This window comes from Pelobates fuscus, chromosome 10, assembly GCF_036172605.1.
Source record: "Pelobates fuscus isolate aPelFus1 chromosome 10, aPelFus1.pri, whole genome shotgun sequence".
NCBI classification, from domain to species: domain Eukaryota; kingdom Metazoa; phylum Chordata; class Amphibia; order Anura; family Pelobatidae; genus Pelobates; species Pelobates fuscus.
In genome coordinates, this window is record NC_086326.1 from 7,083,943 (window position 1) to 7,101,718 (window position 17,776).

The 17,776-nt window shown below is 41.9% G+C and overlaps 1 protein-coding gene across 1 annotated transcript in view; it reads right to left on the reverse strand.

Annotated features, from left to right (window-relative positions):
• The window catches only part of ATRNL1 (attractin like 1), a 716,247-nt gene that overhangs the window by 509,016 nt on the left and 189,455 nt on the right, over window positions 1-17,776 (reverse strand). The window contains exons 11-17 of the mRNA XM_063434704.1: window positions 15,817-15,901; window positions 14,080-14,291; window positions 12,218-12,336; window positions 10,452-10,584; window positions 9,289-9,470; window positions 3,186-3,399; window positions 127-315 (exon numbers count right to left, since the gene is read on the reverse strand). Coding sequence (XP_063290774.1) covers window positions 127-315; window positions 3,186-3,399; window positions 9,289-9,470; window positions 10,452-10,584; window positions 12,218-12,336; window positions 14,080-14,291; window positions 15,817-15,901 — 1,134 coding nt within the window. The remainder of the gene's footprint in view (window positions 1-126; window positions 316-3,185; window positions 3,400-9,288; window positions 9,471-10,451; window positions 10,585-12,217; window positions 12,337-14,079; window positions 14,292-15,816; window positions 15,902-17,776) is intronic.

The following is a 17,776-nucleotide window of genomic DNA, read 5'->3' on the forward strand; positions in this document are numbered from 1 at the left end:
AGGTGGAGCCTGGGTGCCACATATTAAAAGGAAAATGAAGAAAATAAGCTGCAGCAGTTATGGTGTGCCATTAATGCCCGTCATGGATTGTATCGGTAACTGGCTAAACAAGTGGTAGCTACTCACGTGAGCAGGTGTTGGTCTGCCACTCGAGGCACTGTCCGTACGGGAAGGAGATGATGTAAGCATTAGAATCCACGCAGCGTTTGGTATTACTGCACCACATGCACTCCATCCCATTACTGGTGCAATTAGAACAGCTGGTGCGCAGGGAACATGGCATCTTACATGGCCGGGCATTCTGGTTTGGGCTGACTGTAAACACATGAAATAAAATGTACATCAGCACCATTTACTGCATGGACAAATAGTGTGTAACATGGGTTGCATCAACCATCCCCCAACCCAACCACCCTCCACCATGTACCCCCATCCCAACCACCCTCCACAAAATATTCCCCTCCCAACTACCCTCCACCATCTGCCCCCTTCCCAACAACCCTCCACAAAATATTACCCTCCCAACCACCCTCCACCATGTACCCCCATCCCAAACACCCTTCACCATGTACCCCCTTCCCAACCACCCTTCACCATGTACCCCCTTCCCAACCACCCTCCACCATGTACCCCCTTTCCAACCACCCTCCACCATGTACCCCCTTTCCAACCACCCTCCACAAAATATCTCCATCCCAGCCACCCTCCACCAACTACCCAATTCTAATCACCCTCCACAAAGTACCCCCATCCCAACCACCCTCCACCAACTACCCCATTCTAATCACCCTCCTCAAAGTACCCCATCCAAACCACCTTCCACCAACTACCCCATCCCAACCACCCTCCACCAACTACCCCATCCCAATCACCCTCCAACAACTACCCCATCCCAACCACCCTCCACCAACTACCCCATCCCAACCACCCTCCACCAACTACTCCATCCAAACGACCTTCCACCAACTACCCCATCCCAACCACCCTCCACCAACTACCCCATCCCAACCACCTTCCACCAACTACCCCATCCCAACCACCCTCCACCAACTACCCCATCCCAACCCCCCCACCAACAACCCCAATCCCAACCACCCCACCACCAACTACCCCAATCTCAACCACCCCCACCGCCCTCCACCAACTACTCCATCCAAATGACCTTCCACCAACTACCCCATCCCAACCACCCTCCACCAACTACCCCATCCCAACCACCTTCCACCAACTACCCCATCCCAACCACCCTCCACCAACTACCCCATCGCAACCCCCCCACCAACAACCCCAATCCCAACCACCCCCCACCAACTACCCCAATCTCAACCACCCCCCACCAACTACCCCAATCCCAACCGCCCTCCACCAACTACCCCAATCCCAACCACCCTCCACCAACTACCCCAATCCCAACCACCCCCCACCAACTACCCCAATCCCAACCGCCCTCCACCAACTACCCCAATCCCAACCACCCCCCACCAACTACCCCAATCCCAACCGCCCTCCACCAATTACCCCAATCCCAACCACCCTCCACCAACTACCCCCATCCCAACCACCCTCCACCAACTACCACCATCATAACCACCCTCCACCAACTACCACCATCATAACCACCCTCCACCAACTACCCCCATCCCAACCACCCTCCACCAACTACCCCATCCCAACCACCCTCCACCAACTACCCCACATCCCAACCACCCCCCATCAACTACCCCATCCCAACCACCCTCCACAAAATATCTCCATCCCAAAAACAAAGCAAAAACATACAAACTGTGATTATAGCGGATTTGGAGAATTTTTGTTACATTTTGCATTTTGATTGTCAATTCCCAGCATCTCACTCTTTAGTGAACAAAAAACAAGGAATTTCCCAGAGGGAGGTGTTTGCACTTCCTGTCTTAAATCAGCCCCCTGCCAAGAAGTTCCCAAAAGAAAAAAAAATAACTCCTACTATTCTGAATATTAGCGCATGCGTGTACGTAGGTGACGTTTGGTCACAGAATCGTTTACACTTTACGCCATTAAACATTATTTTGCAAATGTTACAAATTGTCCTTTCATGTCACAGAGTTTGAAGTGTAACTGTATTTCTGGATCACAAACACTGCCCGATAGCTCAAACACAGCTCTAGAGAGGGCATTCGATCCATCAGCCTACGCCATTCTTATTGAAGTGTCCATAGAACATAGACAACCACACTGCAAACTATGGCTTTAACTGAGCATTTCATCTTTTCCAAAGGAAAAGCAACCCATATCTCTCTAATCTGTGAACTGGCAGATGAACACAAACAGTGTAAGGCCTTTAGAAAGAAAAAAAAAAAGAAAAAATGAGCCTCTGAAAGATGGTGAAGAAAAGTTCTTGAACGTATAATGGACTTGTACTCGATTTAATTATGCCCAGAGGGACACAGAGCATAACAAAAGGTGACTGACCTTAAAAGGAAGCTGTACACAGCAGAGGTACAAAAAGGCAATTTATTGCAGCACTGGAAATATTGGAAGTGGAACATGTCTTGCGTTTGAGAAACCCCAAAGCATGGCGTTCGGGGAGCCCATTCCTTATGGAGCGCAGTAAAGATGTTGTTCAGAAATGATACATGGACTCTAACTCTCCCGAGTCCTTTATAATGATGTATAGGATAACTTCGACAAGACATTTTATAACCTATAAACTGAAAAACTGAACACAACGTATAAAACGTCCCAGAACACAACAAAGCAACAAAGTATGTCCTGATCAACGGTTACATTCACTTCAATTTAATTAAAGTAAAACTAAATTAAAAACTACGGCTATCAAGTCACTTAGGAACCATTTATTTTTTTCTCTTAAGGAAATAGGTATTGCCCATTCGAAGTACCCTTAACTTTTCATAATAAAAAAAACTCTATTGATTTGACAATGAATCTCACATCTTGACTGCCATTAGTGTTAATTAAGAAATTAATAAAATCCATTCCTAATTCGTACGCAATGTAGGATTGTGGTAAATTTGGGTTTAAGATCAGATTGTTCACTATAAAATGCTTTTATTTGTTTTTGTTTTTTATTACAAAAATGTAATCATACCATTAAAACTTTTTACATACGGCATATTTAAGCAAAACCTAATTATTAAAAAAAAAATACTGTTGACGTCCATTTCATACGTATGTAGTGGTGTACTTACCGACAGGTTTCTCGCACACTAGTCCGTCTGTCATAGATGTACAAGGACTGACTTTCAGACCCGCCACTTCGGCACGCTCCAAGTAGGCGCAGAATCCTGAGTCGCTGGGCTCCCCAGGCAGCCACTGAAGGGTGGTGTTAGTAAATGGGCACATATCTTCCCAGCCCCAGTACGACACATTGATCTTCCGCAATCCCACCCAAGGGGAAAGCTTCTAAAATGCAACGGTAATTTTATTATTAAAAACTACAGGTAATCAATTAATTAATTAAAGTGTATCTGAGAATATTTAAAATTTAAAACCATGTTCAGAACTCTGATTTTTCAATTAAATAAAACAAACAAAAAAACACTTTACTATCCTAAGGGTTTGATTACTGCCAAAAAGGTTTCAATAACAGTATATTTTTCTGTGCGTTTTCTTTACTCTCCGCGAGTCTGGAATATTCATTTTACCATTACACGGACACACATTACAGACAACGCACAGAGGGGGCAGCAAAAATAGCAAAACACGGCCCGCAACATTTACTGCTATAATGTCTTGACAACAAGATAGATCTACTGGCTACTTATCCACAAAAAATAAAATTTACGAAAATGTTGTTTTATTTTATTTTTTTCACTGAAGTCGTAAAATCCCGAAGAATCTTCCGATGTTCATTTTTCTAAGTTATGCTGACCTTGTGAAGTTGTGGCTAAAACAAGGTGTTTAAATGGAAATCGTAAAATGTGTTCTGACAGGGTAATGATATAAAATGAGAGCAGAATGGCTCAGCCAAATCACAAGCCTTTTACAGCATATCCGTGCATCTGCATACACACGCAAACGCTCATTGTTAGACCAGTAAGGCTGCCACGGATTGGGATGATAATGGCTCCTATGGAAATCTGACAGGCGTCCACCCATTGTATCCTGGGACTCATTCAGCTCAGGGAAAGTTTGGGGTTAGACTGGACTGAGAGGTGTTGGATGTGCTTGGGGGAGTTTATAACATAAATGGGCAGTGAAGCAAATCACAATTCATAATTAACTTTATAAGAAACAGGGATTAATGTAGTAAGGTTTAAATACTATGCTGGAAAGCGTAAAAAGGTTAAGCAAAAAGAAAACAAAAATAATGAAAAGTGCATTAAAATGTAATTATTTTTTAAATGTACATAATTATTTCACCTGCCGAGTTTGGTTTTACTGACAGACACTCCAAACCTGAAAGGTTCCACGTGGGAAAAAGCCACACAAGTCCTGTCTTTTGATTGGTCACCAGCCAAACGACTTCAGGTCACCAGCAGCCACTGAGCAGCGCAAACTGTTTAACTAACCCTATTCTAGGGATAACCGGGGAATCAGCGGGATTATGGGAAGCCCCTCACTCGGTTAGACCCAGCACCGAATGGGAGAGAAGAAAGAAGTGAATGTTAGAGCTTTATGGGGAAGGGATTTCCACAATTCTGATTTTTAATGGGTGTTTTGCTGAGTAAGCAGTTATGGAAGATGGGAGATCACATGTACGCTAAGGTTACACAATGTTCTGCGTCTGGCTTATGGGAATATGGCAATTTTACATTACCACGGCATTATGGGTAAAGACAGTAATTTCTCATAAAATACAAAACAGTCATGATGTTAGAGGACAACATTATTAGCTAAAAATTATTTTAAAAACCGTGCACAAAAAAAAATTAAAAAAAACATTGAATAACGTCTAATCAATTTTATTTCCTGGATAAAAAAAAAAAAAAAATCATTTTGCGGAACCAAACAGAAGAAAATCTCTCCCCAATTTCCTTATCGCCCAATCCAAGCAGACTGGAGAAAGGTTTTAAACAATGAAACTCTTTCCTGCTAGTGGAGGCGACTGGAATGGGGGGAGCAGTATGGCAGATCAGTAGCTGCTGCTCGGGCAGATAACCATGCATTCGCTATGACTTATAAAGACTTGATGAGACAGGACAGGAAGACGGGATGAAAAGAGAAATTACTTTTACTCTTTCGTTTCTTGCAGACACAATGGCAGCACTGCATAAATTACTGCTTCTTTTTATTAGTGTCTGAAAAGTAAATGATCATTTAGTCGAAGACAGACGGCTAGTGGCTAGAATTTACTTTTTAGGAGAAATGGGGGGGGATAATCCGTTCAACTTTCACCCAGTCTCCACTACTTCAAAAAATCTTTGAAAACACACTTCTTCAGGAAAGCATATCATTTAAACGGTTAGCAGGTTTCCACCCCCCACCTGCAACTGTCAAAAATAACCTACTAAGCCCTCAGTGAATATTTCTCTAGAAACTTACTTCATTACCCATACTTTTACCCTCTGTGTCACTATACCCCACTCCCTCTAGCATGTAAACTCACTGAGCAGGGCCTCAATCCCTCTGTTACTGTGTCACTATACCCCACTCCCTCTAACATGGAAACTCACTGAGCAGGGCCTCAATCCCTCTGTTACTGTGTCACTATACCCCACTCCCTCTAACATGTAAACTCACTGAGCAGGCCCTCAATCCCTCTGTTACTGTGTCACTATACCCCACTCCCTCTAACATGTAAACTCACTGAGCAGGGCCTCAATCCCTCTGTTACTGTGTCACTATACCCCACTCCCTCTAACATGAAAACTCACTGAGCAGGGCCCTCAATCCCTCTGTTACTGTGTAACTATACCCCACTCCCTCTAACATGTAACCTCACTGAGCAGGCCCTCAATCCCTCTGTTACTGTGTCACTATACCCCACTCCCTCTAGCATGTAAACTCACTGAGCAGGGCCTCAATCCCTCTGTTACTGTCACTATACCCCACTCCCTCTAACATGGAAACTCACTGAGCAGGGCCCTCAATCCCTCTGTTACTGTCACTATACCCCACTCCCTCTAACATGGAAACTCACTGAGCAGGCCCTCAATCCCTCTGTTACTGTGTCACTATACCCCACTCCCTCTAACATGGAAACTCACTGAGCAGGGCCCTCAATCCCTCTGTTACTGTGTCACTATACCCCACTCCCTCTAACATGGAAACTCACTGAGCAGGGCCCTCAATCCCTCTGTTACTGTGTCACTATACCCCACTCCCTCTAGCATGTAAACTCACTGAGCAGGGCCTCAATCCCTCTGTTACTGTGTCACTATACCCCACTCCCTCTAACATGGAAACTCACTGAGCAGGGCCCTCAATCCCTCTGTTACTGTGTCACTATACCCCACTCCCTCTAACATGTGAACTCACTGAGCAGGGCCTAAATCCCTCTGTTACTGTGTCACTATACCCCACTCCCTCTAACATGTAAACTCACTGAGCAGGGCCCTCAATCCCTCTGTTACTGTCACTATACCCCACTCGCTCTAACATGTAAACTCACTGAGCAGGCCCTCAATCCCTCTGTTACTGTGTCTCTATACCCCACTCCCTCTAGCATGTAAACCCACTGAGCAGGCCCTCAATCCCTCTGTTACTGTGTCACTATACCCCACTCCCTCTAACATGTAAACTCACTGAGCAGGGCCCTCAATCCCTCTGTTACTGTGTCACTATACCCCACTCCCTCTAGCATGTAAACTACCGTGTATCGTTCTCTGTGTTTACAGACCAGAAGATCCCAATGTGATTAATGAGTGAGGGGCTTACAGATCTTAATGAAAGTCCTAAGTACCCTACTTATCCCTTGTTCAGGAACCTACCTCTGCCAGTACAGATTATCTGTATAGAGTTAAATGGACCCTTCCACAATCACTGTTTAGTAGACGTACACATTTAACTATGCATTTTTTCATTGGGGTATTTGTAAAAACTGCTTGTGAAAGCTGCAGATCTCTTGTCTGTAGCATTTGCAAGCAATTCCCAAGGCACGTGAGCAATTGCTGCTCAACTGAGCTAAACAAACTCAGAGGTAACATGACCAGTTGTGTGATTGAGAGCCAAAGGGGGTGTAACAAGGTTTATTTACAAAGTGCCAATTTCTATTGAAATCTGCACTTTTTGTACAATGAAAAGAAAAGAAAACGTACACGCTCTTCACACATCAAGCATTTCAAGAAACTAAAGTGATTTAAGGGCCCAGATCGTAATGATGAAAATTTACTATATCTTTCTTTTTGTGTCTACATTTTTGTCCGTAATTATTCAGAAAACTTTTTTCCTAATTGGCCTCAGTTTCAGTCTACTTTCCCATTTCAGCAAATGAGAGATCAGTGTGAGCCACACTGCTGACGCTGACATGACTCCGCCCCACAGCCACTCAGTGTTGTGGCGGACCGCCCGGCTCCCCGACTGGGTGCCTCCGCCAATCGCTGCTATCCAGTAACTCTGACTACGTCCAAGTATTCCACTCAACACCATAATCACTGTAGTCCCCATAGCCAGGGTTACAGCTTGGTTGGGGTTTCGCTGTCCTCCACCCAGCCTGGACCCAAGACCAGGATCCAGCTTCAAGTGGGAAGACTTCTCCTATTCCAGAGCGTAAAAGCAGGCTGCTCTTAAAAGAACAAGAGATTATCATCCTATAGAGTATAATGAGTATAGCAATCCCCGGAGTGAATATAGCTGTTCCCTCCAAGCATGAGACAAGCTCTATGTTGAGGGTGAAGGAAAAATGGTTTGATGGGAGCCACACACGGCCATTTATGTGAATCCCCATGCAAGGGGTTTACCGTGACATATTCCAGGGGCATTCCCCGCTGGACCTGAGAGGAGACTAGTTACAGCAAACATGCCCAGGACACTCCCACACAAAAGAGAGTAATCCCTCCCCTGTGCCTGAGAGATAATTGAGTCAGGAACTGTACTAAACTCAATTATCTCCAGGCACAGAAAACATACATTTTAACAACATCCCGAAGAAAACACATGGAAACCCCACAAAAGACACATCCGCTGATAACCCCGATCTGGGGGACCAACATATCCAAAAATCACCCAGATCTGTTCAGGGGTTCGGGATTTCCATGGAGGTCATTATTTGACCGACCGCACATGAGGCTCCTGCCCAAAATAGTTCCAGAGAATCAGGGCTTGGGGTCGGTCTAGTTCGGTCGTTTTAAAACCGAACAAACTACCGATCAGAGTCAATAGTTTTACCTTGGAGCTTGTTTCCCTCATCCAGCCGAACAATTCCACTGAACAGTGCCCTTCCATGATGTACAGAACCGGACGCAGGTGATGATGGAAGTGTTCTGGAGTTTCAGTGTTCGAAAATAGTTCATTGAACTCGGCGACGAAACACCGCTGCCTGCATTCACAGGAACAAGATGGCCACCGCCACGTGTTCTGTCATACGAATGGTGGCCACCCAGACGAACAATTAGAGCACTGCCGTTAGAATCGTTACCAAGTGTTAACAGGATTTAACAAGCTCCTGGGTGGTCCATAGTTTGTGCGCCTGTTCGGTTCCCAAACCAAATAAAAAATCCCACGAACCAAGTCTGTTCACATATGTTTTTAAAGGGCCCATAGTCTTTTGGTAATAGGCGGGCATTAGGCTCCTTCAGAAGCCCGTGGTGAGGTTCTCTTCGCCACAAGTGTCCACTTATTTACAACAAAATACATTGTTCAGGTTGTAAGTTACATTTTCTGTTACATGAATTGTTATTAATAGGTGATGAAATCACAAACAATTTTCCCCAGAATACCCAGCACTGGGCATGCACTTAAAGAAAAATGCATCTTTTGTTAGCAATAGGACATGGGGAGATTTGAATTAATAACTTCTGTGATGTGGGTAGGTATACACAGTATCTCTCTACTCTGTCAGCTCTAATCCATCCTTTTATTCCAATTTCAGGGGACATACTCAGCATTCACCATACATAACGATTTTTAAATAACAAATAGAAAATACCTGTTTTACTTCTTAATCAGATTTGAGTTCCTAAAACACACAATGGAGTATGGGAAATATTCAAACTCGCAACACATCTTTCAAGATTTGTTGATTTTATGGTTTTTTTTTAACCCCTTAAGGATCAAACTTCTGGAATAAAAGGGAATCATGACATGTCACACATGTCATGTGTCCTTAAGGGGGTTAAACAGATTTATCCGGTGGAGCAGACAGCATGTAAATTGTATGGGGGAGTTTGATGTTTTTTTTCAAGCTTTTACCTGAACGGTGTACTTCTGCATCTCATTTAGAACAAAATCCACTTCTTTAGAGGTTGTCAGGGATGCCAAGTTGCCACTGAGATTGTGACAGTAAACTCGTGCGTTGTCATTCGTGTCACGGCTGGAGTTGATGCGCAGACAGGCATCTCCAACATGGTTCCAGCCCTCGCCGCACAAGTGTGCTGTAATGAAAAATATTCACTTTATTTATAAACGGCAGGAGACTACATCAATAGTGCAGTATTAACGAGGCACGGTAACAGACAGCACAGTGATTGCGGAAGCTGTAGTTCATCGTATTTTAAGACAAAATAATATGTAGGGTAGAGTGGGGTCTACTTTCTGTCTTCTTCCTCAGTAAATATAATAAGCTATAAACTATGCTACGAAATCACACTATATATATATATATATATATATATATATATATATATATATATATATATATAAAATCGAACTATGTTGTTATAGTTGTTATGGTGTTCCTTTATATATATATATATATATATATATATATATATATATATATATATATATATATATAGAAAAATAATCTTGCACTCCATGCAGTCCTGATGAAAGTCTGTGAGTAACAGACTGAAACGTCGATTTTTCTTTGTAAAGTTTATTAAAAGTTACGTTATATACTTTTTCAAAGTCCTGAGAGTGCTATCTGAAATATCTTTTGCTATACCTCGCTTGACAAGCACCTGGCAAGTATAGTTTTATTACATGGAGTGCAAGATTATTTTTCTTTTTATATATATATATATATAGGAACACCATAACAACTATAGCTTCATTAAGTGGTTTTGGTGTATAGATCATGGCCTGCAGTCTCTTTACCCATGCAGCCCTAGCCATACGCTCCCCCTAGCTGAGACTGGCAGCCTCAATAAAAAAGATAGTTCGATTTTTATAGCACAGTCTGTTCTTATCTCCTGCTCTGTTAACTGAGCTTATTTGCATACAGAAGGCTGCTGCAGACTCTAGCAGGCAATTAACAGAGCAGGAGATAAGACCTTCTTAATTAAACACACTGTCAATAAGGAAAATAAATGTGAGCTATTTTACAAGCAGTGTGTGGTTCCTAATTACAGTCCTTACATTTCCCAGTTTAGTAAATAACTACAAATCGAGCAATAGCGATGGAGAGCACTAACCTGGTAAGGCCTGGCACTCCTGCTGTCTCTGGTCCCATTGGCAGTTTAAATTAAGCGAGCAACTTTTACAGCTCGTTAATTTGTTGCAGATCTGCTCATTGCGAACGTAACACTTGGTGTAGTTCTTCACGGACTATGAAAAAAAGGCAAATACATATTCAGTCAGAAAAATCACTGCAAGATTATTGGGTACCATTAGCGAAAGCTCTCATTGCGAGCCTATTTTAGAATGTGTATAAACCCTACAAAGTTCTCCTGATCAGAGATCACATGTTCATCTCATAACAGAAACCACAAGCAGGTCATACGTAGCAATTATGGAGCAAAGTTCTGAAAATGGAGCATGTGCCATCGATACCATTGGAATGACGATGTTACTTGCCCTAATGTCAGATCTTTACCCCAAAATGTCTCGGTCATAAATAACCCAAATTCAGAAGAAAGCAGGACTGGACAGGCAGCAGGTGAGCAGCTAAGCTGCATTTCCACTTCTTCCACCCTAAAACGGATATTAACTGTCCCAGACACAAAGTTTTAGAGATTAAAGGGACACTATAGTCACCTGAAAAAATTCAGCTTAATGAGGTTGTTCAGGTGAGAACTATAGCTCCCTGCAGCCTCTCTCATGTAAACACTCTATTTTCTGGGAAAATACAGTGTTTACATTGAAAGCTAGGAACACCTCCAGTTGCAGTCACTCAGAATGAACCAGAGGGACATAATATGCCGCCATCCACTCAGATCTGCTGTCAGCAGAGCACAGGACAGCACTGTGCACAGCATCCTGAGATTCAGTGTCTCACTCTGCATGCATACACTGAACTTTCCTCATAGAGATTCATTGATTCAATTCATCTCTATGAGGAGATGCTGATTGGCCAGGGCTGTGTTTGAATCATGCTGGCTCTGCCCCTGATCTGCCTCTTTGTCAGTCTCAGCCAATCCTATGGGGAAGCATTGTGATTGGATCAGACCACTACTTCTCTTGATGTCAGCAGACTGTTTGTTTTTCTGAGTCTAACAGCATGCAGATTTACAGCTTCTGGCTTGAATACAGTAAGATATTTGCTATATTTATGGGGGCATGAGGGGCCCAGTGGGGCTAGATGGTTGTGTTAACACTATAGGGTCAGGAATAGAAGTTACTGTCTAATTAACGAATGGACTCCAGCCGAGATTTACATTTCACACAAGTGGCATCTGTAAATAATCCTCTTTAAATAAATCTCAATAACTACATCAAAAAGTCAAATGCCAGATAGCATGTCTCGATCCCAGGTCTTCACGTATCTCAGATCTGGGGGCTGACAAAGACACCCAATCATTGCTCTCTAGCATAACATCATGAATCGCGTCAGATTTCCACGCAGAAAAACTGAGACTGAGTTTGTTTTAAGGGAACACAATAGGCTTAATTCAGCAGTTTGGGTTAAGAAGATCAGGTCCCTGCAGTCTCACTTTCTGATAATTAAATACTTTGGTTGAGTAGTCACAGGGATTGATGATTTATCCGATTCACCATAAAAAAAATGATAGATTTTACACAGATTCTTAATGGATTGCCCACAGACAAAATATAAGGTTTACCCTAAGCAGAACTACATCTCCCATGATGCTCTGCCAGTCTGCCTCAGGAATGTATGCCAAGGTTTTGCTAAGCATTATGGGAGATAAATATTGCCCGCCAGGTGGCAGCCCCGTGTTATGCATGTATTATTAAACTGATCTGAGGTTCAGTCTTGTTGGACATCAGACATTATTCTCACCACGCTGCAGTTACTGTTCAGAGAGACACACTTCTTGTCATCACACCACTGGCAGCCATTGGTATTCGCAGTGCAACTGGCGCAGTCTGAATTCTTATAACATCTGTCATCAGCAGCAGCTATGGCACAGAGACAGAGAGTTAGAAAGCACAGAGACGGAGAGTTAGAAAGCACAGGCACAGAGAGTTAGAAAGCACAGGCACAGATAGTTAGAAAGCACAGGCACATAGAGTTAGAAAGCACAGAGACAAAGAGTTAGAAAGCACAGAGACAGAGAGTTAGAAAGCACAGAGGCTGAGAGTTAGAAAGCACAGAGGCGGAGAGTTAGAAAGCACAGAGACGGAGAGTTAGAAAGCACAGAGACGGAGAGTTAGAAAGCACAGAGACGGAGAGTTAGAAAGCACAGGCACAGATAGTTAGAAAGCACAGGCACATAGAGTTAGAAAGCACAGAGACAGAGAGTTAGAAAGCACAGAGACAGAGAGTTAGAAAGCACAGAGACAGAGAGTTAGAAAGCACAGAGGCGGAGAGTTAGAAAGCACAGAGGCGGAGAGTTAGAAAGCACAGAGGCGGAGAGTTAGAAAGCACAGAGACGGAGAGTTAGAAAGCAGAGAGACGGAGAGTTAGAAAGCACAGAGACGGAGAGTTAGAAAGCACAGAGACGGAGAGTTAGAAAGCACAGAGACGGAGAATTAGAAAGCACAGAGACGGAGAGTTAGAAAGCACAGAGACGGAGAGTTAGAAAGCACAGACAGACACAGAAAACACAGACACAAATAACTATAAAGCACAGACACACAGAGTTAGAAAGCACAGACACAGAACGCACAGACAAAGAGTTACAAAGCACAGACACAGACACAGAAAGCACAGACAAAGAGTTACAAAGCACAGACATATAGACCATTAGAAAGCACAGATACATAGATAGAGAGCACAGACAGAGAGAGTCCAAAAAAGCAGACAGACTTTTAAAAAGCACAGACACAGAGAGCACAGACAGAAAGAGTTACAAAGCACAGACACAGAATTAGAAAAAAGACACAGAGACAGTGAGAAAGCACACGCAAAGTGAAAGTTAAGAAAGCCAGACACAGAAAGCACAGATATAAAATTAAAAGAAACAGACAAAGAGAGTTAAAAAGCACTTACAGAGTAAGTTGGAAAGGAGAGAGAGATTGAGTTTGAAAGCATAGAGAGTGCCTAAAGAGACAGAATGCTTAGAGGCAAAGAGGAACTGAATCTTAGAGAGAGAGAGAGATAGAATGCAGAAAACAAGAATGTAAAGGGAGAGAATGCATGGGAAGAGTTAGAATATGTAGATGGACAGTCAGAATGCAGACAGAGTTTTAGAATGTATAAAGAGACAGAATACAGAGACAGTTAGATTACAGAGAGATGGTTAGAATGTGCAGAAAAAGAGTAAGATTGCAGAGAGAGAGTTAGAATGCAGACAGAGTTTTAGAATGTATAGAGAGACAGAATGCAGAGACAGACTACAGAGAGAGTGTGTTAGAATGTGCAGAAACAGAGTCAGACTGTAGAGGGACAGTTAGAATGCAGACAGAGTTTTAGAATGTAGTCAGATTGCATAGATACAGAAATATTTAGAATGCAGAGAGAGTGTAAGAACACTGAGAGCGCACACTGGATGAGACAGAGCCAGGATTAGAATGTACACACAGACATAATGGAAACTGAGTGCGTCCCCTGTGTTAGGGCCCAGTTGCGGGCCATTCACTAAACTTTTCCGCCCAGCAATCCAGCCATGCGCAGGTTATAAAGCTGCAGAGGTTGATTTTATATAGATTTTCACATGAAACTAAAATTGCCATTCGGAACCCTTGATAAGGTCATGTCACCTGCTTTAGCCGAGCAATTTGTTCGGAAAGACTTGCTGTTCGCGTGTGCGACCTCCCAAGACACACAGTGATCCTTGTCCCACACACATCGGATGCCATGCACGGCGTTTGTGCAAAGCTCTTCACTGTGGAACGCCTCGCAGCTTGGCGGCTTGTATACCAGGATATCATTCAGGAGCACACTGGAAAACCCGCCGAATATGTACATGGACCTGCGAACGGCAGAGACACAAATAAACGTATTAAAGGAATTGGTAAATATATTTGAATACATTGTGTCTAAATGTTGGTGATAAACGACTAACACAGGAAATAAACAGAGGTTTAACCAATCATTCTATAACCTTTTACTATGAACTACAATGCTCTGTATGTGTGCTGGGAAAACATGTTTCCCTTGATTCCCCCTGTAGTCACTGTTTAAACACAAGGCACCGTGGGACATTTTAAATCTGTATTGTATGCCAGGCAGTGCTGCCTTGAATTTGATGGCACCTGGAAGAAAATTAGAATAAATAGCCTTTTCAAGGGGCTCATTAAATGTATAATGGCTTAGTTGGGCTCAACGCGCTAGTGGTCGAATTTTTGGGTATTGTTTATTTTCTTGAAAAAGGCTTTTTATTACATTTCATCGATAATCAAAGGGAACCTATATACAGATGTTATCAGTCATCCAAAATGCGATTCTTATTGCACGTTAAAAAGTAATTTGTATTAAAGTGTCCCAATGCATAATAACATAGATTGAGAATGATTGCTTGAATGATTAGATAAAATAGTTCTCAATAATATATATATATATATATAGAGAGAGAGAGAGAGAGAGAGAGAGAGAGAGAGAGATTTATTCTTTTTTTTCTCTTTTCTTTTTAATAAATAAATGTAAAAAAAAAACAAAATAACATTTAAATGTGATGCTCTCTTTTGGTAAAATGCTGTGGACAAGATCTCCCATGATGCTTTGTCAGCATATTGCTGTACGGTGGGTAGTGGACATGGTACATTTCTGGCTTGGAATTGTCAGTAAGCATTCAAACCGTTATTCCGGGACAGCATACGGTTATATTCATTTCATTCGCCAACACTAAACTAGGAGATCAACTGATACCATTTTTCCACAGCCGATGCGGATTCAGATTATCGGCCGCCTTTTGGGACGATAGCCAATAACTCGTGCCAATATTCTGTACATTTAAAGTTTTAAAAAGTAACACAATTTCTTTGCATATCTGGCATTAACTTGCTGACAGCAATCACCCTTGATTGACAGCAATCATCAGTGCGATCCAAACATGTACAATACTGCTATCACTGTAAGTCAGCCCAGTACATTACAATAGATTATTCACTGCCAAAATCCCAGGGAGTGGTGACACCTCATTGGCTGGCGGCTGGAGTTTCTGCATATAGTAGAGAGTGTGCTAACCTGGAAGTGGTAAGTTATCAGTAAGATCTGTAAATTACGAGGCTGATACCAGATATATTTTCTAATAATCAACGGAACCAATAATCTATCTATCCCTCTCCTAAACTATCAGTAAGATCTGTAAATTACGAGGCTGATACCAGATATATTTTCTAATAATCAACGGAACCAATAATCTATCTATCCCTCTCCTAAACTATCAGTAAGATCTGCAAATTACGAGGCTGATACCAGATATATTTTCTAATAATCAACGGAACCAATAATCAATCTATCCCTCTCCTAAACTATCAGTAAGTGCATTTTTTTACCCGTTACTGACAACTGCGGAGTGTCCAAAGCGGTTGACATCACGGTGAAGATTGGGTTTCTGCAGAACTTTCCATTCATCACAAGCTGAAAGGACAGAGAAAGTATTAATGCAACATCAGCAATTTCGTGTTCAAAAAACAGATAAGTCACACACAAATATATGTGTGTGTGTGTGTGTGTGTGTGTGTGTGTGTGTGTGTGTGTGTGTGTGTGTGAAAAATACACTATTTAAAAATTGCGTACCGGATACAGCATTTACAGTGAAGTAGCGAGCTGGGTGACCATAAAGCTACAACAATGTATTGCAAATCGCTGCATCTATATTGAGAGAGACAGGGAATCTCTTTATACATATATATATAACAAAATACTCTGTGTTAACAGGCGCTTACAACAAATTACAACAAGTGCTCTTTTAATGCAGCAGCTCTCACACAAAAAATAGGAACTCTCCAATCCTATTGTGATCAAATGTGAAAAATACACTATTTACATAACCAGTATGCAGTAGTGAGAGTGTGTAGTGCTAAATAGTATTCACTTACTCCCCAGAATTCTTTAAGGGTATAGGAGATATTATGTAACTGTGGAAAAAATAGAGAAATATATAGTGTACTCTGTACAGAAGGACGTGGAGTAGATGAGGATTTTTGGCACAGACAGGTGAGGGGACGACGAAAAGAGTCCCCAGCACCCCGGGCATCTCCAGGCAAATGGAGACGCAGTATAGAAGAAGGGGAGTTAGAGGAGGAACATTTTTACAAAAAAGAAAGGAGAGAAAGGAATCCAAGCAGAATGGAATCTTCAACCTTCCCAGAAGGTATTAACAAAGTCGCAGACAAGTCTATTGGCTAAAGGTCTGAAGTTTGCCCCGACCAAACCAATAGACAGATTCAGCGTATATCTAGACCTAAATAGATTCAAACGTAAGCTCTGCTTAAAAAAGTTATTTCTAAAACATCCGGCCATTACTAATCCTATAGTTGATCATGAAACAGATACTATTCATACAGACTTAAAGGTGAACTCCACCTGTTTTCCTCGCCATTTCATTTCTGAAGAAATGACGACGTTTGAAAAAAAATGGTAATAAGTGATATGAATAAAATAAAGAAACCTAAAGTAAGCAACTATAATTTAAGTATTCATGAGAGACAGGCTCTCAAAGAATTAAGAGAGGATGAAACTTTGGTAATTAAACCAGCCGATAAGGGGGGGGAGTAATTTTAAACATAGATGACTATAACAAAGAGGCATGGAGATTGCTGAATGATAAACAAACTTACCGCACTTTAAGAATGGACCCTACTAAAGAAATTAAACTGAGCTATAACAATCTAATTGAGAAAGGCAAAACTATGAAGATGTTGAATCAAAAGGAGTACAAATTTTTAAATGTACAGTACCCTAAGATTCCTGTATTTTATTATTTACAAAAAATACACAAAGACAAAAATAGACCCCCTGGAAGACCGATAGTTTATGGGATAGGGTCAATCTCCCGCAAATTATCTCAATATATAGATAGGTGTTTACAGCCTATTGTTTGTACATGTCCCAGTTATCTTAAAGACACCATCAATATATTACAAATAATCAAAGATGTAGAATGGAAAGAGGATTATTACCTGGTAACTGCTGATGTCAATTCCTTATACACAATAATTTCCCATACGAAAGGCTGTGAAGCAACAAAGCACTTTCTAGAAATCTCCAAAAGATTCCCACAAAAACAATAGATAATAGATTTTATTATAGAGGGGATAAATTGGATTTTAAACAATAATAATTTTTGGTATGGTGAGCAATTCTTTTTACAAATCTGTGCCACGGCGATGGGCACGAGGTTCGCGCCCAGCTACGCAAATCTATTTATGGCACATTGGGAGGAGGAATTCATCCATGGTGACCGTAGATGAACCTCGTGACCTATCGCCGTTACATTGACGATATATTTTT